This window comes from Littorina saxatilis, linkage group LG13 (assembly GCF_037325665.1).
Source record: "Littorina saxatilis isolate snail1 linkage group LG13, US_GU_Lsax_2.0, whole genome shotgun sequence".
NCBI classification, from domain to species: domain Eukaryota; kingdom Metazoa; phylum Mollusca; class Gastropoda; order Littorinimorpha; family Littorinidae; genus Littorina; species Littorina saxatilis.
The window spans coordinates 30,279,185-30,302,697 of NC_090257.1; the positions used below are offsets into that span (position 1 = coordinate 30,279,185).

At 44.0% G+C, this 23,513-nt stretch overlaps 1 protein-coding gene across 1 annotated transcript; it reads left to right on the plus strand.

Annotated features, from left to right (window-relative positions):
• The first annotated feature begins 94 nt into the window (after positions 1-94).
• LOC138945980 (nondiscriminating glutamyl-tRNA synthetase EARS2, mitochondrial-like) lies at positions 95-23,206 on the plus strand. Its single transcript, XM_070317514.1, has 14 exons — positions 95-322; positions 1,380-1,452; positions 3,587-3,624; positions 10,108-10,155; positions 10,393-10,563; positions 11,921-12,001; positions 12,924-13,016; positions 13,441-13,535; positions 15,632-15,686; positions 16,005-16,109; positions 17,053-17,210; positions 18,063-18,141; positions 21,439-21,702; positions 22,434-23,206. The coding sequence occupies exons 1-14, from the start codon at positions 95-97 to the stop codon at positions 22,530-22,532; spliced, it is 1,587 nt and encodes a 528-aa protein (XP_070173615.1). The 3' UTR covers positions 22,533-23,206.
• The last annotated feature ends 307 nt before the right edge of the window (positions 23,207-23,513 follow it).

Below are 23,513 nucleotides of genomic sequence, written 5' to 3' on the forward strand. Positions count from 1 at the left end.
TTTCCCATGGGCCGAAAAAAACAGTGTACCCTAATGGATGACGTCACATCCTAGGTTTCAATGATTATTATCTCCCTTGAAAAACCTTGACAAGATGGCTGCGCCCATGAGGTTTTGTCTGCTTTGTCGTCAACATCTACATCAGACTCGACAGCTGCATTTGTCAAGTTATCAGATGTCGGCTGCTAAAGTCAGGGTCAGGTTTGCACCCAGTCCAACCGGCTTTTTACATCTTGGTGGGCTCCGCACCGCACTGTACAACTATCTGTTCGCCAAGTCAAAAGGAGGGACTTTCGTTTTGAGGATAGAGGACACTGACCAGGTAGGCACACAATTAATGTCTTCACCCCAAGCCCTTGAAGATCTGAAGAAGCATGACCTTGTCATGGTTAATACGGCTTTACAATGTGTCAGGTTGTTTCTGTGTAAATTGTAATATATCTGCACAGCCATGCAGTCTGGGACCCGATCTCTCAGAAAGACGTCACGGAGCTTGAAAAAGTCCAACGCAGAGCAGCCCGTTACGTCCACAACAACTACAGCGATCGGACCCCAGGCTGTGTGACCAGCATGCTGAAGACCCTCCAATGGGAACCACTCGCCGACAGAAGACTCGCCAACCGCCTCACTATGCTCTACAAGATCAACAACGGCATAGTCGACATCAACAAGGCCGAGTTCTACACCTCTGGCGACAGCCGCACCAGAGGAGCCCAGAGACTGTTCCAGGAGAGGGCATCCCATCCTGTTCTCTTCAACTCCTTTTTCCCCCGAACACTGCGTCAGTGGAACAAGCTCGACCCTAAGACCACAGTTGCTCCTTCACTGGAGTCCTTCCAAGCTGGTCTGGGTCGTACCCACGGACTTGCCTCGCTGACACAGTAACCCTGCAGCTCTTCGTGTAAATAGTTTTATACTTTTAACCATCTTCTCGGAGTTATTGGGTCACCCACCACCAGTAACCAATTACTCAGTACTCCGCCGCTGGACTACAGACGTTCGGATGAACCCAGTCCACATCAAGAAAGAAGAAGAAGAAGATGTTTCCCGAGGTACAACATTCAATTCATTCAGCTTTCAACCTCACAGGGAGGCATAGGAATATGTAATACATCTTGCACCCTCAACCTCATGCAAAAGTGGGTGCGGAGTGAGAGAAGCGAGTTGCAGCTATGACCACCCTTGGCACACACACAGATACACACATATATATGCGCGAGTGCACGCCCACACAAACATGTTGCGCGCATACACACACACACACACACACACACACACACACACACACACACACACACACACACACACACACACACACACACACAGGAAATCCTCTGCTAATATCTGCCTGTTTATCTATATTTTGTTTTGTTTTTCAGAGTCGTGTTGTACCAGGAGCTCTGGAAAAATTGGAGTCCATGTTGGAGTGGACTGGGGTGATACCAGATGAAGGTCTGAACCAGTGCATTTCGTTCTTTGGCCTGGCAGGGTCAATGGGGGACATTGGGATAAGAAATGTTCAATTGATTGCATGCGTTTTTTTCATTTTTTTGATAAATGTCTTTGATGACGTCATATCCGGCTTTTCGTGAAAGTTGAGGCGGCACTGTCACGCCCTCATTTTTCAACCAAATTGGTTGAAATTTTGGTCGGGTAATGTTCGACGAAGCCCGGACTTCGGTATTGCATTTCAGCGTGGTGGCTTAAAAATTAATTAATGACTTTGGTCATTAAAAATCTGAAAATTGTAAAAAAAATATGTTTTTTATAAAACGATCCAAATTTACATTTATCTTATTCTCCATCATTTGCTGATTCCAAAAACATATAAATATGTTATATTCGGATTAAAAACAAGCTCTGAAAATTAAATATATAAAAATTATTATCAAAATAAAATTTTCGAAATCAATTTAAAAACACTTTCATCTTATTCCTTGTCGGTTCCTGATTCCAAAAACATATAGATATGATATGTTTGGATTAAAAACACGCTCAGAAAGTTAAAACGAAGAGAGGTACAGAAAAGCGTGCTACCCTTCCCAGCGCAACTACTATCCCGCTCTTCTTGTCAATTTCACTGCCTATGCCGTGAGTGGTGGACTGACGATGCTACGAGTATACGGTCTTGCTGCGTTGCATTGCGTTCAGTTTCATTCTGTGAGTTCGACAGCTACTTGACTAAATGTTGTATTTTCGCCTTACGCGACTTGTTTATTTACTGTTCGTGATATTTTTTAAAACCACCTCATTTTTCAGACCTGATTTTTTCAGATTTTTTTGTATCAAGGGTATCATTGAACTGACCTGTTACAGCTTTGTTAAGTTGGGCACATAGTTATTCACAGTGTCAAGGAGTTAATGGCAGCAAACATTTGCTTAACATGGTAAAAAAGCGCTCGGAGGGATAAAGCGCTTTGAACTTCGGATAAGGCGCTATATAAATAAAGAGAATAATAATAATAAACAAGTCGCGTAAGGCGAAAATACAATATTTAGTCAAGTAGCTGTCGAACTCACAGAATGAAACTGAACGCAATGCCATTTTACTCGTAGCATCGTCAGGCCACCGCTCATGGCAAAGGCAGTGAAATTGACAAGAAGAGCGGGGTAGTAGTTGCGCTAAGAAGGATAGCACGCTTTTCTGTACCTCTCTTTGTTTTAACTTTCTGAGCGTGTTTTTAATCCAAACATATCATATCTATATGTTTTTGGAATCAGGAACCGACAAGGAATAAGATGAAAGTGTTTTTAAATTGATTTGGACAATTTAATTTTGATAATAATTTTTATATATTTAATTTTCAGAGCTTGTTTTTAATCCGAATATAACATATTTATATGTTTTTGGAATCAGCAAATAATGGAGAATAAGATAAACGTAAATTTGGATCGTTTTATAAATTTTTATTTTTTTTTACAATTTTCCGATTTTTAATGACCAAAGTCATTAATTAATTTTTAAGCCACCAAGCTGAAATGCAATACCGAACCCCGGGCTTCGTCGAAGATTACTTGACCAAAATTTCAACCAATTTGGTTGAAAAATGAGGGCGTGACAGTGCCGCCTCAACTTTCACGAAAAGCCGGATATGACGTCATCAAAGACATTTATCAAAAAAATGAAAAAAACGTTCGGGGATTTCATACCCAGGAACTCTCATGTCAAATTTCATAAAGATCGGTCCAGTAGTTTGGTCTGAATCGCTCTACACACACACACAGACACACACACACACACACATACACCACGACCCTCGTCTCGATTCCCCCCTCTACGTTAAAATATTTAGTCAAAACTTGACTAAATATAAAGAGAAATCATGCATTATTAATTTGTATACAGTAATTTGCTGCCGGGAAGAGTTGGTTCAATGCATAAAGACCTCTATAGTGGTGATGAATACACCTGCATGCAAGAAAGCAAACATGCATTCAGATTTATTCTCAGTCTGGCTCTGTCACACACAGACACAGACACACACACACACACACACACACAGACACAGACACACACACACACACACACACACACATTTTTTTGTAGAAAACATTTTAACCTGTTTCTGATACTTTGTTTTAACAGGCCCTTCTCATGGTGGGAATTTCCATCCTTATGTGCAGGTACGTACGGATGAAACATATTATTTTTTATTTGCAAGCTCAGAAAACACAACAACGACAGCCACTTTTTTGGACAAGAAAATAGTTTCGGTAGAATTTGAAAACCCTGACCATCTATGCATAGGAAATACATAGGAAAAATTGTTCAACCGCAAGTTGAATTTTTTAGACTACGGAGGAGCTTTTATTTTTATGAACTAATCTCATTGCATCCTTCACCTCCCAAAAGCCTGTTAGAGGGCGGTGTTCCATTTGATTAGGAAAAGACATTTTTCCAAAACCTTCTTCTTCTTCTTCTGCATTCGTGGGCTGAAACTCCCGCGTACACTTGTGTTTTTGCACGAGTGGATTTGTACGTGTATGACCGTATTTACCCCGCCATTTAGGCAGCCATACGCCGCTTTCGGAGGAAGTATGCTGGGTATTTTCGTGTTTCTATAACCCACCAAACTCTGACATGGATTACAGGATCTTTTCCATGCGCACTTGGTCTTGTGCTTGCGTGTGCACATGAAGGGGGATAAGCCACTAGCAGGTCTGCACATATTTCCAAAATCAATCCAATTAGTCTTCTTTTTTTTTGTACATGTATGTGCAAGTGTGCATTTTTGTTGTTGTTGTGCATAACTGTGATTAAATTACATATTCTTACCCCAATTCTCACAAATGCATTAACTTCAATCTCACATGCTAGATGTCGAAACACTACTCAAATTACCTGCCCTTGCAAGGGTGGTAACCAAGCTAAAAACAGATGCCATAGCCGTTGCTATGCCCTGTCCCACCTGGTTACCCATAACCCACCGCGCACCATGTGAGCGCCGGCATCCGGGATAATCATTCTCGACTTTCGACGACACACGTCAAACGTGCGGAATTCGTCTGCTCACTTGGCTTTCCCTAGCCCTTGTCTTTGTGACGTTATGGGCTTGGGGGGGGCCTTTACCTGTTCGCCTTTCTTTTGGTGAGACCTGCCCTTTTTATTGAATTGAATTGTTGTTTGTTAGCTGCTTGTTTACAGCCGCTTCAGAAATTTACTTTTCTGGTGGACTACGATTTCGGCCATTTACAAGATGGCCGATAGCAAGCAGTAACTTAGGGCTAGGCAGGAAGTGAATAAGGCTGTTAGCCCTTTTTAGAAACCTCTGTGCGGGTCGTCGACCCTTCGAGTAGTACTGCTTTTGTAGTAGCTGTTCCTGCGGATAAGGTTTCGTTTTTTCTTCCCAGCCCTCCTCTCCTCTTAAGGAGAACCAGTCAGTGTCTTCCACTTTCGGGGGACTTAACGATGAAATGTGTTTATTTCTCAGCTGTTTCAGGCATGATCGGCCCGCCCACTGTGGCGGCGTCCTCCTTGGCAACTTTGCATCGTGGTCTGGTGCAAATGGCCAGTTCGGTTCAGCCCTTTTTTGCCTCTGGTGGCTCTGGGTTGTTCGCGAGCACCCTCTCCTTTCGGGAGGGGGGGCCTGCTCCCTACCTGCCTCTGACCACTCGGATTACCTTTGGTATTTCTCAGTGTGATGGGGGGGGGGGGGGGGGTGTTCCTGCTTCGCACAGTGGTCTGGTGCAAATGGCCAGTTCGGTTCAACCCTTTCTGTCTCTGGTAGTACTGGGTTGTTCACGAGCACTCTCTCCGTTGGGAGAGGGGGCCTGCTCCCCGCCTGTCTCTGCCCGCTCTCCTTGCTTTTAGCACAGCTGAGTCGGGCATGCAGCCCCCTTACCGTTTGGAAGGGGGTGTGGGGGGCACGGTAAGTCACAGCCTGGGCTGGTTCCCACTCTGCCTAAATGGGGGCAGGGGGTGGTGTCAGTGGCCCACCCTTTCCCGCCCTGCCCTCAAGGCATGATCGGGTGGGGGCTGTGACGGCGGCCCACCCTTTCCCGCCCTCTGGGCGGGATCAGGTGGGCGCTGTTGGACTGTCTTCTTAGTCTATGCCTCTATGGTCCTTGCCCGGCAACTGCCTCCCCCCCCTCGAGGTGGGTGGGCGGTAGGGCTACTGGACGTCAGCAGGTGGACGGGTGGGGGTCGGCCGTTTACGGTTGCGTCTCTCACCCCGTCTCTCCCCCCTCTAGGGGTTTACTACTGTGACGAGCCACCCCCCTCCCCATTTGGGGCGCGGCGTGGCTCAGGCCAGTCAGCACAGCGGGGGTGCCACGAACGGCCTTTCCAGGCTACGTTACATACTCCTCCTCTGCCCTATTTGGGGCAGGGGGCTGTGTTAGCTGCCCGCACTCGGTTGTCGCGGGTTGGTTCAAACTGGTCAGACCAGTTTTGGCGGGTGGGGCCAGTCTCTCGCACAGCGGTTGGGAAACAATGAGCTTGGCTCTCTTTTGTTCTTGGCAGGGTATCTCGCACAGCGGTTGGGGAACAATGAGCTTTGCTCTGCTTTGTTCTCGGCAGGGTGCTGTGCCGGCTGCCTACCCGTCTACCCCCTTGGGGTAGGTGGGCGGTGGCGGTGGCAGGCGGAGACAGAACATGCTCTTAACTCTCCAGTCTCCCATTCTTTGTGTTCTGACACAATGGATTGTGGGGACTCGGACTACAGTATTGCCTTGCCAGTGGTCATTGTTCTCAGCCAGCATCCGTCCTCCCCCGTCCCCCCCCTCCTCGGGGTGGGTGAGCGGTGGGGCTACAGGACGTCAGCAGGTGGACGAGTGGGGGACGGCCGTTTACGGTTGTGTCTCTCATTCAGTCTTTCCCCCCTCCAGGGGTTACGGCCGTGTCGAACCACCCCCCTCCCCACTCGGGGCGCGGCGTGGCTCAAACCAGGCAGACTGGTTCTCAGCACTGGGATGCTTCTCTCGCACAGCGGGTGGGGTACGGCTGGCCGGGCTTGGCTTTGTCTCGTACCCCCACTCTCCCTCCTTCTCGGCAGGGCGCTGTGCCAACTACCAACCCCTCTCCCCCCTCACGTCAGGTGGGGGGTTTGGGTTGGCAGGCAGAGATTGATCACGCTTTTCACTCTTGGCGGTGTTATCAGCAGAAGTTTTAGTGCGCTGTCTCCCCTCCTTTTGTGTTTTGACACAACTGCTGGTCGGGATTCGGACTCCTCGGTTGAGGAGGGAGAGTGTGTAGTGCTGCCTACTGCTTGTAGGCTTGCTATGCAAAAAGCGGCTGCTGTGGCAGCTTACTTTTTCCCGGATGGGGTGGCGGATTCAGAGCAGGGTGTCTCTCTTCCTCCCTCTTCCGCAGATGACTTTGGGTTTACGCGGGCTTACTCGCAATCGTTTCGATTTGCCGAGTCTCCGGTGATTGCCTACCACATGTCGCAGCTCTTGGCTTGACCCGCACCTCAGGGTAGTGGTCTTCAGCCTACACCTTTCCCGCTGCTTCATACGCATGGTCCTGCTTCTCCTTCTGCCAGCCAGTGGCTGGCTTCTGGGTTTCAGGCTGCTTCGTTCTCACTTTTAGTGCGGAAGAAGATAGGTTGGAATGTCAAGTCTCAGGATCTGATCCAGACATTTTCGTTGCCAAGGGCTAGTTTTTCCGCTCCGCCGGAACTAGTCTCCTGGCTTCACAAATAGACCACAGGGAACGTGGGGTTTCGTGATGTTACTCCTCCCTCTCCTCTCTGGAGGAGGTGGGACGGCATGGTCTAGAGTTATCTGCTTTTGCTGAGACTCTCCTCTGTGCTCTCATACGAGCCATCTTATCCTCCCTGGACTCTTTTTGGTTTAGGGAGGATGCCTCGGATAGGGCCGTAGCCATGCTGCTGGCAGCTCTGGCTAGGGTCATCACCGAGCAGATGAGTTCGTCAGTGATGTTCTATGCCCACACTGTCTTCACCAGGTGTGATCTCCTTCTTTTCAAGGGGTTTGATTTCACACCGGTTACAGGAAGCAAGGGTCAGGCTTTTTTCGGGTTTTTGTTAAAACCTACTCAGAAGCCTCAGTCTTGCCCTTCCTTCATGGATAAGTAGCAGCGCATTGATGCGCTCCCGGTCACAAAGTGGGTGTTTCGGTCAGTGTCTCCTCCCTCTCCGCAGGAGGTGGGACGGCATGGTCTAGAGGTATCAGCTTTGGCTGAGATTTTCCTCTGTGCTCTCACACGAGCCTTCCTTATGCGTTCTGGAGAGCTATTCGTCTCTGGACGACCTCGGGGACCTGTTGATCTTTTATCAGAATCAATCAGCTTGCCAGCTGCACTTTCAGATGGTGTTGAACCAGGCTTTTTGCCTGGCGTTCTCAGTAAACCAGGCAAAATCCGAGCTGTCCCCATCCCAGGTTTTTTACTCGGGCATGCCGTTCGACACTGTCTCTTGGAAGGTTCGTCCTTCACAGGAGAGAATAGAGAGGCTTTAGGCTCTTATCACTGCCAGACTGGCACGAGAGCAGACCTCTGCGAGGTCCTTATAAGCCTTGATCCTCGGTCAGACGGAATCGATGGCTATGCTGGCCCTCTAGTCTTTCCTCAAGTCTCTTTGGGACTCGGCCTCACAGGTCTGAGACAAGAGGGTCCTCCTCCAGGGTGGGTTCCTCCACGCAAGTAGGTGGCTGGAATCCAATTGGATCGCTCAGGTTTTTTTTCCCTAGCTTTGGTCCCCCCCGGACTTAGACCGCTTCATGGATGCGTCTCTGTCTGGATGGGAGCCTACATTGGCAATTACAGTCTTGAGGCTGTGGATGTAGACTCAACTCCTTGGGCATCTCAATTGCCTGGAGTTAGGAGCAGTAGCTCTCAGTCTACTAGCCTTTCTTTTTGGCTATATACAGGCATGTCCGGTTGCATACGGACAATACTTCTGTTGCTTCCTATGTGAAATAGCAGGGAGGAGCAAGTTCTCACTCCCTGTCAGACAGAGTTTACGGGATTCTGATTTGGTTTCTTTCACACTAAATCAATTTCTCTGGGGAATTTCTCCCCGGCCGGCTCTATAATCTGGCCGACTCGTTCAGCAGGACCTCTCAGGGCTTGCACACGGGTTGGGCCATCTGCATACAGGGCTGGAGGTTGTGCTTTTTGTGTTACAGATCGTGGGTTTTGACTCTGGTCTTGGTGCATGAAGCACATAGGTCCTCCACTTTCTCTGTGTATGCCCCTCATTGGCCTCCTTGGCCAATTGGCGTATAGAGCGGGGGTGCAACTCCTTAGCGCCCCTTTCTCAATCCAGGTGGTTAATCACCTCTGTTTCTTTTTGGCTCTGGGCAGCTTGGCCTCTTCTTGGAGGTTCCGGCGTCTTGGCTATCTCAGCTACTTTGGAACAAATAGGCCTCTCTTCTGATGTTCATGGCGCTTTTGCGGGCATGATCAAAGGACCTTGTTTTTAGAGGTTTAGAGGCGTCCCCTTGTTTAACGCGTAGGACTTACTCTGGGCCTCAGCCCCGAAGGGCAGTGAGGCACATGCGTTGTTGGGGTTTACCGGAGGATGTAGCCTTGGAGCTTATAGTACCGGTTTTTCATGGTTTTTCGGCCAGATTTCCTTGAATCAGAAACCTGGTCAATCTCCTCTGGTGTTTAATTCCCTCCTCTCTGGAGGATTCTCGCTCCGGGCGGTTTGGATTTTCTAACTGTCTGGTTAGAGTTTTTAAAATTCTTTTTTGATTTGCGCGCAGTCAATTGGAACTAAGAGCCAAAAGCTCATGTTCTTATCTCTTTACACTATAGGTGAAAGAGGCTTCTCTTTATTGACTCTCACAAGAGGTGTTGCTACTTTCATAGGACAGTCCTATGAGTGGTGGCTTATTGAACACAGGGAGGGGGGGAGGGGGGCGCTCAGTCCTCCCTCTGTTCCTTTACAGGTGTTCAGGAGTCCAGAGCCTGGGGTTCTTCTCTCGCTGGTGGTGTTCCTGTCGCCTATGCAAAGTTTTGCCAACAGCTCTTTGGAGGTCTGATGACGTGTTCATCAATTTTTTACCTCCTGGACATCTCCTGCTCTTAACTTGATGGGGCAATTTCCTTGCCCTCGTTAGTTTCTGCAGGACAGGTTCTCTCAGGGACATAAGTAAGTTCCCTCCGCCTTTAGGAGCAATCTGCATTTATGAGAATTGGGGTAAGAATATGTAATTTAATGGAAAATTTCAATAGTAAATTTTCATTTGATTAATATACTTACCCAATTCTCATAGTTAATACCCTCCCATCCATCCCCGCTACTTAATTTCCTAAGGGTTTTTGAGAAGTCTCGAATGATTATTCCGGATGCCGGCGCTCACGTGGTGCGCGGTGGGTTATGGGTAACCAGGTGGGACAGGGCATAGCAACGGCTATGGCGTCTGTTTTTAGCTTGGTTACCACCCTTGCAAGGGCAGGTAATTTGAGTAGTTTTTCGACATCTAGCATGTGAGATTGAAGTCAATGCATTTATGAGAATTGGGTAAGTATATTAATCAAATGAAAATTTACTATTGAAATTTTCCATTATCTTTGTGTGAAACCTTTTGCTTCTGTCTTTGTAATGCATTTTTTGTCTTTGGAAATGAATCTGATAAAGTGTTTGAATAAGATTAAAAGCTTACATGTGTGTATAATTGCCTTTCTTTGTGTTTCAGTCAGATAGGCTTGAGCTGTACCAGGAAAGCGTGAAGGCGCTGATAAAGGTAAGGCCATAAAAACCAAATGTTTGTTACTGATGAGAAGGTCTAAAAAATTACGGTTGCAAAGTCGGTTACCTTTTTAAAAAAAAAATGGTGATGGAAATTTGTATTTACACAGATGCATGTGGCTTTTTATTGGCCGAGTGAGCTGTGCCCCCCTGAATATTAAGAACTGAGAGTGCTTAATTCTAATCACAGTTGTTAATGTTGTTTACCATTAATACACTTTGCTGTCCACAGAACGAGACAGCTTACTACTGTTTCTGTACACCTAAGCGACTGGACTTGTTACGTCGAGATGCGGTACGTCGAGGAGAGACACCTCGCTATGACAACCGGTGTCGTCACTTACAGCCTGAAGAGGTCAAGGACAAACTTGCAGGCAAGGCTCCTTTCACGATACGATTGAAGGTATGTTACATTGTGGACTTGATTTTGTGTCCTGCTAGGCAAATGCATACATGTCAACCCCTATCAATGTTTTCCTGTATCACATTACCAAAAAACTGTATCATCAGGCCAAAAAACTGTACAGAGCGCGCGGCACCGCGGTATTACCGCGTAAGGCAGAATTTGAAAGTTGTGTTTATGGTAGTGAGGTGCATGGTATAAAGATCAATCAATTTCATCATAAAATGCCAATCAATACTGATTTCAGTGCTTCTGTTCTGATAATGAACTAAAATCAGTATTGATTTGAATTGTATGAAAAAGTGATGTGTATTGAATATGCTTTCTTATTATCATTTCATGATTTATCTATAATGAACACAGGCAAAATCCATTCTTCACATTCCTGATTTTATGTCCAGTCCCGGATTTTCCCGAATAGTGCAAAAGTTTCCCGATTAAACATTTTTCGAGTATAGTTATATAATGACTGGAGTGTATTTTCAAGCGCCTGTACTCGGCGTAGTTTCACTTCTGAAATCTCGTTTAGCGCGAGGCTTCGTCACACAAACGCTGTGATCAAAATCGAAACTAAACGAGAATAAGCGAGATTTGTGGCTAGCGCATGCGCTTCAGTCGAATGTGGATGAGAAGCAGAAGAAGAAGCAGCAGCAGACGACCACAAAATGAAGAAAACAACGGTCCAGCGCCCGAAAGTTCTTGTAAAATTTGAAAAGAGTTACAAACAAGAGTATGACTTCATCTCCGAATCGACAAGACGCGGCATACATTTCGCGTTTTGCACCAAGTGCCGCGAAGATATCAGCATCGGACATGGACTCGGAGGCCGGGGGGATATTGAAGCTCATTCAAGAACAGCAAAACATGAACGGAACCGTGATCGGAAACCGATCTCACGCTTTCGTCCAATCGGAATATTTCTCCCCCCCATTTTTTTTTACAAATGTCATTTTTGAAATTTCCTGTATCAATGAAGTTTTTCCGTATCAATCCCCGTGATACGCCGTATCACTCGAAAATCACGAAAAATCCGTATCCGATACGGGAAATCCGTATCAGTTGGCAACTCTGCAAATGTTCGTCATTTGCCCTTTGAAAAGCAAACACTTGCTTCTAAGGTAATTCTTGTGTGACTGATCAACACCACTGTAATTTCTCAGGCTTGAGATGATGCAGTGAATTTGATTTGATTTAATTTTAACAGGACATGCCTAAAATATCAAAAATGGAAACAAGTAAGTTTGTTCTGATACAGGAGACGCTTTTGTCGCAATCAGTGGAAATTAGGTGATAGATAATGATCTTGGGAGTGCAGCAGATCATGCTAGTTTTTGATTTATTTGCATTACTGTTGCAGTTGGAACCAACTCCTGACCCTTGGGACGACATGATCAAAGGCCCTGTATCTCACAACGTTGCCGAGATTGAAGGAGATCCTGTAAGTGTGACTTGCTCAATTCATTGTGCAGATTTATGTTGGTTTCACTTTCACCTCCCACACCACCAGTGCTTATGCTGTTTCCTCCTGTCCCAAATTTGTACACCAATGAAATTATAATGCTCAAAGTGAACTTTCATTTAGAGTGAACACTGACACTTGTCAGCAAATAAGATGCGCTTCGTAAATTTATGGTGCTGTGCAGTCTTCTTCTTCTGCGTTCGTGGGCTGAAACTCCCACGTACACTCGTGTTTTTGCACGAGTGGAATTTTACGTGTATGACCGTTTTTACCCCGCCATTTAGGCAGCCATACGCCGCTTTCGGAGGAAGCATGCTGGGTATTTTCGTGTTTCTATAACCCACCGAACTCTGACATGGATTACAGGATCTTTTCCGTGCGCACTTGGTCTTGTGCTTGCGTGTACACACGAAGGGGGATAAGCCACTAGCAGGTCTGCACATAAGTTGACCTGGGAGATCGGAAAAATCTCCACACTTAACCCACCAGGCGGCCGCGGCCGGGATTCGAACCCTCGACCTTCCGCTTTGGAGGCCGACGTCTTACCACCACGCCACAGCGCCCGTCGTGCTGTGCAGTAAATTAAGTAAAGAATGAACAAACCTGACGTATTGTGCCTTACACATGATATCTTTGCCTGTGTACTTTTCCTACAAACATTTTATGTGACAAAAACGTTTTGTTGCACTGAACAGCGATCAGTGTAGTGCTGTAGGTATAGTTTTAAAATTCAGAAGAGAACATTCTCCTGTAAATCAGCTCTGAGCAGGATGTTAGGCTTTTAGGTTGAGCAACTTTGGATCAAAAGTCTGGGGGTACTGGTATCCTAAACCAATGCGGTGATTGTCTTTGATGAAGAAAGCTCTGATCAAGTTAGTGTGTTTCCTGGCACTCCTTGCAGGTGTTGATGAAATCTGACGGGTTTCCGACTTACCACCTGGCCAATGTCGTTGACGATCATCACATGGAAGTGACTCACGTGCTACGAGGAGATGTGTGTTATATAATTTATATGTTTTTTGCTGTGTGTTGTTAAAAAGTGTGTGTGTGTTTGTGTGTGTGTGTGTGTGTGTGTGTGTGTTTGTGTGTGTGTGTGTGTGTGTGTGTGTGTGTGTTTGTGTGTGTGTGTGATTTGTTTTTTTTTGTGTGACTTGTTAGTTGCATGGTTAGTTGGTTGTTTTTGTTGATATAGTGTTAGTACCTGAAGTACACATTGAAAAGTACATTTTCTCAGTTTATTCTTGTACTGAATTAAAACATGCACACGGTCATACACACACACGCCTGCATGTATGCACGCACGCACGCACACAAACACACATTATAGAAAGGATTATTTTCGATGTCAAGGAATGTGCCATCCTAGATCCTTTATGGGTTGAACAGTAATTGTTGTGATTTCTTGTTGCCTTTGATAGGAGTGGCAACCATCAGCTCCTAAACACATCTTGCTGTACAAAGCCTTTGGCTGGCAGGCTCCGCGCTTTGCTCATCTGCCACTCATAGTCAACAAGTAAGTTGTATTCTTCTTCTTCTTCAACGTTCCAGAGTTTTCTGGTTACGTGTGAGCTTGTTTGCCCATTTGGGTTCCCCAAACTATACTCTGAGAACATAGTCAGCTTCACTCCGCTTTCGTTGAGTAGGCATTGCTGGGTATTTTCGTGTTTCTATAACCCACTGAACTCCAACATGGATTACAGGATCTTTTCCGTGTGCACTTGGTCTTGTGCTTGCGTGTACACACGAAGGGGGTTAAGTCACTAGCAGGTCTGCACATAAGTTGACCTGGGAGATCGGAAAAATCTCCACTCTTAACCCACCAGGCGGCAGCGACCGGGATTCGAACTCACAACCTCCCCATTAGGAGGCCGATGTCTTACCACCCCGCCACTGCGCCCGTCGTAAGTTGTATTACAGTTGAACCTGTCTATAACGCCCCCCCAAGGGACTTACAAAAAGTGGTCCTTAAACTGTAGTGATAGACAGGTAGTCATTATGGAAAGGTAAATTATGTAGAAAATAACCTCAACAGGGATTATGGGGTGGTAGTGGTAAGCAGGGTTCGCACAGGTGCCTGAAATCCTTGAAAGTTCTTGAATTTGGAGGGGTCAGTTTCAAGGCCTTGAAAGTGCTTAAAAAATTGGCAAGATCCTTCAAAGTCCTTAAAAACTCTAACGCTGCAAACTGACAACACAACAACCACCCACAACAAGAGGCGAAGCCTTCAAGGCTCACGTAAGAAATCGACAAACAGTAACACAAACTCAATCACTCCGTCACACATACACACACACAGTAAGCATAAGTGATACGGTGCAAGAGTGCGAGACACTAGATCTAGATCTGTCTGTCTGTAGCCTACTTACGGGGACACGACTGCCAGATGGCCAGATCGACACTGCGCTTTCGACAGCGCTTCCTCGCGCAGACACTGGAAACACGCTGTGCAGATTAACCTGTAGGAAATCTCCTTTGGTATCTTCTTTATCTATTTTTCTGGAGCTACGAAACCGAACAATGTGAAATCATGAGTCGTCTTCTCCGAATCGGCGAACTGCAGCTCGGTGATAACTGTATCTATACCACAATCCTTCACGCGATCTGACCTAACCTTGACCCCTGACCTGGTCTACATACCACATACTGTTTTTACCCCCCCAAAACCCCCCCACCGCCCGTTTTCTTTGGATACACACTTTAACTACTTACGTGCCGACGAAATGTTGATCATTGCTTCAATACTTTGAAGCTGTTGCTTGAATAATAACCAGGTAAAATTAGTATTTTGGTGTTCAGTCAAATGTTAAAGTTTCTACCACAGACATACATACATACATACATACGCACGCACGCACGCACAGACAGACAAAAGTTAGCATCGCATAGGCTACACTTACGTGAGCCAAAAAACAATTGCAATGATTTTGTATTTGATAACCTCAAAGAAAGAGTAGAACAGTGACCTACCGCCCCTTTTGAGTCTGTCTGCTTCAAACCATTGTCTGCTACAGAGCTGTTGCCTTTGGCAAAAATTAAATCATTAGCTTTTGAACATCCAATGATTTGTAAATCGGCGTGCGGGAAGGGGGTATGATAACCAGCGAGTGTTTCATTGCGAGCTTGGAAGGTAAGAGGGTGCTTGATTTTCTCTTCAGAAGGTCTTGAACCTTGAAAAGTCCTTGAATTTTAGAACCAAAACACTGTACGAACCCTGGGCAAGGGATCTATGGACAGGTGGTCGTTATGAAGAGGTGGTCGCCATCAGAAGCAGTACAACTGACCGGTTGATTTCTTTTTCAGTGTTTTCTGCCTGTAACTGCATGGTAAAATATTACACTGGTGTAGGCAACAGCTCTTCAAAAACAAGCAAGTTTGGGTATTGTGTGAAAGAGCTTTGATGGACAAAGGCAACACGGATAATGTGTGGTGGAAAATTAAGGCTGGTGTTTTTTGATGTGATGTTTGCTCAGTAGAAATGAATTTTTTTTTCTCTGTTGTCTTTTTTTTCTTGCTCTATTTTGTTTTTAGTGTGCTTGCTTGGGCATTGCTCCATAAATCATCTAATGTACTGTGTGGTTAGAGTCTGAACATGTTTATTTTGTTTCACAGAGATGGCACAAAACTGTCCAAAAGGCAAGGTGACATTCATGTGGAACATTTCAAGGTCAGTAACAATTTCAGATTTTCTCATTCATTAAATTAAGTAAAGCATATTACCCATGCTTTAGTGGAGTAATACAAGTAAAACAAAGTCAATTAGAACCACACATCAACCCATGCTTACATTAAGTGCCGCTATGTGTTTGTATTTTAACATCTAGGTGCTGCATGGTACATACTTTGTTAGAATTTTCAAGTGATATGCTACGCTTACACACACAAAATTAAATCAAGTACTTGAAAGATTTAAGAGGTGAAAAGATTGCTTTCCTGTACACTTTGTTTGCATTGAATTCACAGTCTCAAGATTTTGTCTTTACAGGAAAAGGGATATTTACCGGAGGCTGTTGTCAGCTACGTCACCACCATTGGCGGTGGCTTTGATTGTGATACTTCTTCTCTGACACTGAAAGAACTCGTTCAACATGTATGTATTATACACACCTGATGTTTTGTTATTTAATTTATGCTGTCAGTTTGGTATAATAAACATGCATAATAATTATAAAGCGCATATATCCAGGGTTTAACCCTGCTCAAAGCGCTGTAGAATCATAAGGGGGAAAAACAATAACATAACATTATTTACAGTGCAATCAAACACATATCAATGAATATCACATTGCACTATAATACATAATTTGAAACACACACAAACACTCACACACCCACGCATGCACTATAATACACATTACACTATAATAGATTATCACGAACACACGCACGCACACATATGCACTCACACCTGTATGGTGCTTATTCCAAGCTGCAGACGCTGAACTTTTGAAATGACAAGAATTTCACTGCCCTCTGCACGGGAAATGCTCCAAAAATAAAGTGTAGTCTGCTGGAGTGAATGGAGTGAAAACCACAATTGTCAAAACGAATTCTCAAACTTGGGCAATGAAATATTCTGTGTGCTGTATTCTGGGATTTGAAATGTCAGTCTAGACATCTCAGTGCAACTTGTGTATTTTGATCTGCTGGACTATTAATTTTATAAGGTAGCAGTCAAATGCAAATTGTCTTGATATGGCATTTCTCTGTGGTGCAGAACAATTGTGCATGACATGCTGGCAACTTGCAGACATATAAATATGACTTGGACTTGAAATCATAGAAAGGATTATGTTCCTGTCCAGCTCACATACTGGAAGTCAGCAAAAAGTGTGTGAGATTGTCTTTTACAGTTGAACCTGTCTATGATATATATATATATGTGTCAAGAAAGGACACCTGCCTTGTAGGGACACTTGCGTCTGGTCCCAAGGGTGACCTTTCCTAACAGGTACCACTGTACTTTGAGTTAAAGAGAGATGCCATTAATTTTATTTGCATTTTTGTTTGTTCAGAAAAACCTGTTAATTTAGTTTCAGATAGAAAGGGTGAACCGACATCATGGTCGCCTAGACCAGCTGTTTTTGGAGCGATCAAATCATGCCCATTTGAGTCGAATAATGGAAAGTGAAGAACGGATACAACTGGTGACTTCACTACGTTCCTTACTGCAAGTGGCCTATGGGGACAGGTATGGCTGATATATTTTGAAGTTTAACAGTTCAGTGACCATTGTGAGCTAGTCTGCAATAATATTTACTTGCAAGATATTTTGTATATTGTAGCACAGAGGGACGATTTCCTTTATTTTGCTGGTGACATGATACATGTAATAGTGTTGATGTGATAGCAGTATGCGTGTATTTGTAATAACATAGAAAGTAAGTATTTTACATTCTCAGATGTTGGTTTAAACACAATTTTATTCAAAATACATGACATAAAACAATTGATAAAAATGCAGCTAGGACACGAAGGTTATATCGCCACGGGGAAAGGGGGGAGATGGGAAAGAGCCACTTGTTAATTGTTTCTTGTTCACAAAAGTACTAATCAAAAATTTGCTCCAGGGGCTTGCAACGTAGTACAATGTATGACCTTACTGGGAGAATGCAAGTTTTCAGTACAAAGGAATTAACATTTCTTACATACTGCTTGACTAAAATCTTTACAAAAATTGACTATATTCTATACAAGAAACACTCAACAAGGGTAAAAGAAGAAACAGAATCCGTTTGTCGCCTCCTACGACATGCTGGGGAGCATCGGGTAAATTCTTCCCCCTAACCCGCGGTTATACATGCCATTATTAATTGCATTTTCATCATGATGGTAATTTTGAAAATTTGCTGCCCTTAATTTTTTTTGTGCAATCAAAAGTTCACATTTACAAGAAAAATGTCAGGGTTAGAATTTTTTCTGCAATGTTTTTTTTTTATGCAGTAATAACTTTTAAATGTGTGTTTTTTGTTACTTGATTCTGCTTTGTAACATGTGCAGTTATTATTTTTCTGTGCATTACCACCATGCATTAATTGTTTAGGACAGGAGAAAGGACACTTGGGACTGAACTGTTTGACAGGAACTACTTGCTGCATGTGTTGGAATGGGCTGTTGGAGAAGTGAGTCAAAGAATATTAATTGTGTTTTATTAAAAACTTACATCCTCTAAGAGCAAACACGTGTTTGACTGTCCTGAGAAGTGATTCCTTCACATTCTGTTAGTTTCTGATTTCAGAGACCTCGTACAATTATCAGAGACTCACCTGCAAATATACAGTTGAACCTGCCTTTGTGACCACCTCTCAAAAGCAACCACTTGCCAAGAACAATCTTCTTCTTCTTCTGCGTTCGTGGGCTGAAACTCCCACGTACACTCGTGTTTTTGCACGAGTGGAATTTTACGTGTATGACCGTTTTTACCCCGCCATTTAGGCAGCCATACGCCGCTTTCGGAGGAAGCATGCTGGGTATTTTCGTGTTTTTATAACCCACCGAACTCTGACATGGATTACAGGATCTTTTCCGTGCGCACTTGGTCTTGTGCTTGCGTGTACACATGAAGGGGGTTAAGTCACTAAGCAGGTCTGCACATAAGTTGACCTGGGAGATCGGAAAAATCTCCACTCTTAACCCACCAGGCGGCAGCGACCGGGATTCGAACTCACGACATTCCCATTAGGAGGCCGACATCTTACCACCACGCCACTGCGCCCGTCCCAAGAACAATCACTACTGAGGATTCCATATAAGTTTTTCTTCTGTATAATTCATCTTATTTATTTATTTATTAAGGAGATCTATAGCGCATAACTAAAAGCACTATGCGCTTTACAATATCACACGCAAACATACTCTGATTAAATAGAACTTAGGCTAACAAGACAATACTAAGAACACTAAACATTTGAGTTCATACAAAAAAAGAGAATTAAATCAAATACTGGACAAACTATTAAAAAAAAGCTCAAGGCCTACACCGACTACAGTGGACTATTTCAAATACAAAAATTTAGTTAACTATAAAAGGCAGTGCATAAAACTCCATAATCGTAAGAAGGTCACCTTTCTTTAATGAACACTTTTGGTCAGTGCCTTGGATGGTCATTATAGACAGATTCCACTGTATTTGCATTGTTTTGTTTGTTTGCTGCCCCAAATCATGTTCCTTGTCCCAGTTCTTTTGCCCTCACATTGCTCATCTCAGTGTTCACTGGTCATCCCCGAGTCTTGTTTTTGCTGTTTTGCAGAATTAACAAGTCGCGTAAGGCGAAATTACTACATTTAGTCAAGCTGTGGAACTCACAGAATGAAACTGAAGGCACTGCATTTTTTCACAATGACCGTTGTCCGCCACTCGTGCAAAACGCAGTGAAACTGACGAGCCTATTTAGCGCGGTAGTGGTTTCGCTGTGCTGCATTGCACGCTTTTCTGTACCTCTCTTCGTTTTAACTTTCTGAGCGTGTTTTTAATCCAAACATATCATATCTAAATGTGTTTGGAATCAGGAACCGACAAGGAATAAGATAAAATTGTTTTTAAATTGATTTCGGAAATTTAATTTTGATCATATATTTTTATATTTTTAATTTTCAGAGCTTGTTTGTAATCCAAATATAACATATGTATATGTTTTTGGAATCAGAAAATGACGAAGAATAAGATGAAATTGTTTTTGGATGGTTTGATAATAAAATAATTTTAATTACAAGTTTCCGATTTTTAATGACCAAACTCATTCATTAATTTTTAAACCACCAAGTTGAAATGCAATACCAAAGTCCGGCCTTCGTCGGAGATTGCTTTGCCAAAATTTCAATCAATTTGATTGAAAATTGAGGGTGTGACAGTACCGCCTCAACTTTTACAAAAAGCCGGATATGACGTCATCAAAGGTATTTAGGCACAAAAAACAAAATAGGTGTGGTTACGGTAACATAGATAAAAAAAAAAAAAAGTAGTGTAGGAAGGTAGGCAATCCCTTTTTTTTTTTTAAACTTTTTTTTCTAATGTGTACAAATTAAACCTACTTGACAGGGAAATAAGTGTGCGACTCGAGCGCTTTCGCTTTCATTGCGTTTTCTGCACTCGTTTTTTTTGGTGTTTTTTTGACAAATGTAATAAAAAGTTATAGGGTCGGCCCCTAAAAATAGGGTAGGTCGGGTTACCGTAACCACACCTATTTTTGGGGGGGGGGGGGCCTTATTGAAAAAATGAAAAAAACGTCCGGGAATATCATTCTCAGGAACTCTCATGTCAATTTTCATAAAGATCGGTCTAGTAGTTTACTCTTCTTCTTCTTCTGCGTTCGTGGGCTGAAACTCCCACGTACACTCGTGTTTTTTGCACGAGTGGAATTTTACGTGTATGACCGTTTTTTACCCCGCCATTTAGGCAGCCATATGCCGTTTTCGGAGGAAATAGTTTACTCTGAATCGCTCTACACACACACATGCACAGACAGACCGACACACACACACACATACACCACGACCCTCGTCTCGATTCCCCCTCTATGTGAAAACATTTAGTCAAAACTTGACTAAATGTAAAAACAAGAAAAGTCAGGTAACGGAATATTTAACTGATCTTTCTTTGAATAAAAAAGCAAGAATGGTAGGCAATATGAACGTTTATTATTGACAAAACTAAACGTTTCATTTACTAGTACATCGACCCAAAGGTCTTTCTTCTTCTTCTTTTCGATCGCCGATCACACTTGGAGTCCAGATCTTGAGATATAATTAGTGGTCCTCTGCAGCGCAGCCACTGGCCCGTACAGTTTGTTGTGCAGGGACTCCGGCAATGGCCAGATTTCCTCTCTCAGCACCTGGTGGTTCCTGCAGTCTCGTAGGATGTGGGCCGTGTCCTGCTCTGCTTCTCCACAAGAACACATGGGGGAGGGCATAACATGCAGCTTCTTGTGGAGATGCTGGTTAAGTCTGTTCCAAAGGTCTTTGAAGTTGACAGACAGAAAAACAACCGGCACGGTTGGCCTAGTGGTAAGGCGTCCGCCCCGTGATCGGGAGGTCGTGGGTTCGAACCCCGGCCGGGTCATGCCTAAGACTTTAAAATTGGCAATCTAGTGGCTGCTCCGCTTGGCGTCTGGCATTATGGGGTTAGTGCTAGGACTGGTTGGTCCGGTGTCAGAATAATGTGACTGGGTGAGACATGAAGCCTGTGCTGCGACTTCTGTCTTGTGTGTGGCGCACGTTATATGTCAAAGCAGCACCGCCCTGATATGGCCCTTCGTGGTCGGCTGGGCGTTAACCAAACAAACAAACAAACAAACAGAAAAACACTTGTGAAACAGATAAAGAACTTATCTCAAGCTGGAGTGGCTCTTTCTTGTTTGTTTTTGTTCTGCATTTTGGAATGTTGGCAGTCTATCTGATTGTGGATTTCTGGTTTTCTGCAGGACAGGATCAGCAAGCTGTCGGATCTCCTGCAGCCAGAGTTTGCCTTCCTGTGGGAGACACCTGGGCAGGACCAGGTCAGGTCTCTGCAGTCTCAGCACTCCGACCTGGTTCACCTCCTGTCTGACTGCCTTCTGCTCCTGGACAGGCAGGTCACATATGACAAAGGGTCACTGGCAGAGACCTTGAGAGGTCATGCCAGGTCATCAGGGGTCAAGGTCAGCGTCTACATGCATCTGATGAGGCAGGCGTTGAGTGGGATGAAGGTGAGGGTCACTGTGTGTGTGTGTGTGTGTGTGTGTGTGTGTGTGTGTGTACAATTCTTGATCAGCAATTTTCAGAGTTTTCAACTATTGTTGGACTTGGTTTGCTCAAAATTAATGTAAGACATATACCATGAAGGGAATGCATATATGTTGATGCAAAGGAAAGTTATACATACAAAATTCTTGACTTTTTTTTACCATTTGAACTCAGGATCTAGGAGGGTCACTCAGGGATGAAATCCCAGCATTAAATTACATATTCTCACTCCGAATCACATAAAGCATTGACGCAGTCTGAGATGCTAAGGTCTGAAAAGGCTACCCGTCTTAAACAAAAGGGAAGCAACCCCACCACAAAAAAGTCTAGGTAGCCATGGTAATGAGCACAACCCAGGGGAGTTACCAGGTTGCTTCCCTTTAAAATTGTTTAAGACGGGTAGCCTTTTCAGACCTTAGCATCTCAGACTGCGTCAATGCTTTATGTGATTCGGGTAAGTATATTAATCAAATGAAAATTTACTAGTAACATTTTCGATTACTGAGTATTTGCTTTTCCTTTCACCTGTTCCTGCACTTTTAGATTACCCTCCCTCCCCCTCCCCCCCTCCCCTAATTAAGACTGTAAATATAAGACGCCCTCCTTTTTAAGACCTGACTTTCTCATATTTTTTTAGGTCTTGAAATGGAGGTTCCACATGCACTATATTCATTTTCTTTATCTTTATTTACAGGAGGGTCCTCCGGTAGCAGAGATGATGACTGTGATGGGAAAAGACAACACACTCAGACGTTTACAACATTCGGTCAAACTACTGCAGTCACCATCATGACAACTTGATCATATTCTGTGGAAGTGGAACCAGATGATAAATGTTGTTTAACGCCCTCATGGTTATACCAATAGAGGCATGTTCCCGGGTGTTACCCCAACTTTAAATGATTGAAGTGGAACCAAAGTTGTACTGAACACTATATGGAGCACGGATGTGTGGGAAACAACCTGTCAAAACATTGCTGTGTTCTTCACTCTAACATTGACACTGATGGGAAACAAGTGCATGACATTACACTGGTCAGAACACCCACCGTTCCCAATGTAGTCGTAGATTAGTAAATAAAATGGTCTTTAAGTTCACATGGTTCAGCAGCGCTGAAAGTCCAACAAATGGTGTATTCGCCTTTGGCTAGTCATTCTGAAAATGTACGAACCGGAGAGCAAATTTTACTAGCCAAGCAAACTGTGGGGCAAGGAGGGTGTATTTGTGTGTGAGAAATAATTAACCTGTCACAACATTGTCATCGACATTGACACTGATAGAAATTTAAACAAAATCAGCTTGTAAAACTTTCTAGCTTGTTTCGATGAAAAACTTTTTATACTTAATGAAACTTTTCAGAGTAGCGGGGAAATTGTGCTGTGTGTCTGTTATAGTTACTCTCTTAACATGATATATGTTGTGTATAATAGTGACCCAATGAAAGAGGAATGTACTTGTATGGACACTGTGTGTGTGTGTGTGTGTGTTCGTGTTCTCGTATAGTTGTTGTGCATATATGGACACTGTGTGTGTGTGTGTGTTTGTGTTCTCGTATAGTTGTTGTGCATATATGGACACTGTGTGTGTGTGTTTGTGTTCTCGTATAGTTGTTGTGCATATATGGACACTGTGTGTGTGTTTGTGTTCTCGTATAGTTGTTGTGCATATATGGACACTGTGTGTGTGTGTGTGTGTTTGTGTTCTCGTATAGTTGTTGTGCATATATGGACACTGTGTGTGTGTGTGTGTGTTTGTGTTCTCGTATAGTTGTGC

Bases quoted from the DNA above. Each gene is read 5' to 3' on its own strand.
- LOC138945980 (XM_070317514.1), top strand. From the start codon at position 95: ATGGCTGCGCCCATGAGGTTTTGTCTGCTTTGTCGTCAACATCTACAT. The intron at 10,564-11,920 runs GTATGTTACATT...TTACTGTTGCAG, and splicing joins CTTTCACGATACGATTGAAG to TTGGAACCAACTCCTGACCC. The intron at 13,536-15,631 runs GTAAGTTGTATT...TTTGTTTCACAG, and splicing joins CTGCCACTCATAGTCAACAA to AGATGGCACAAAACTGTCCA.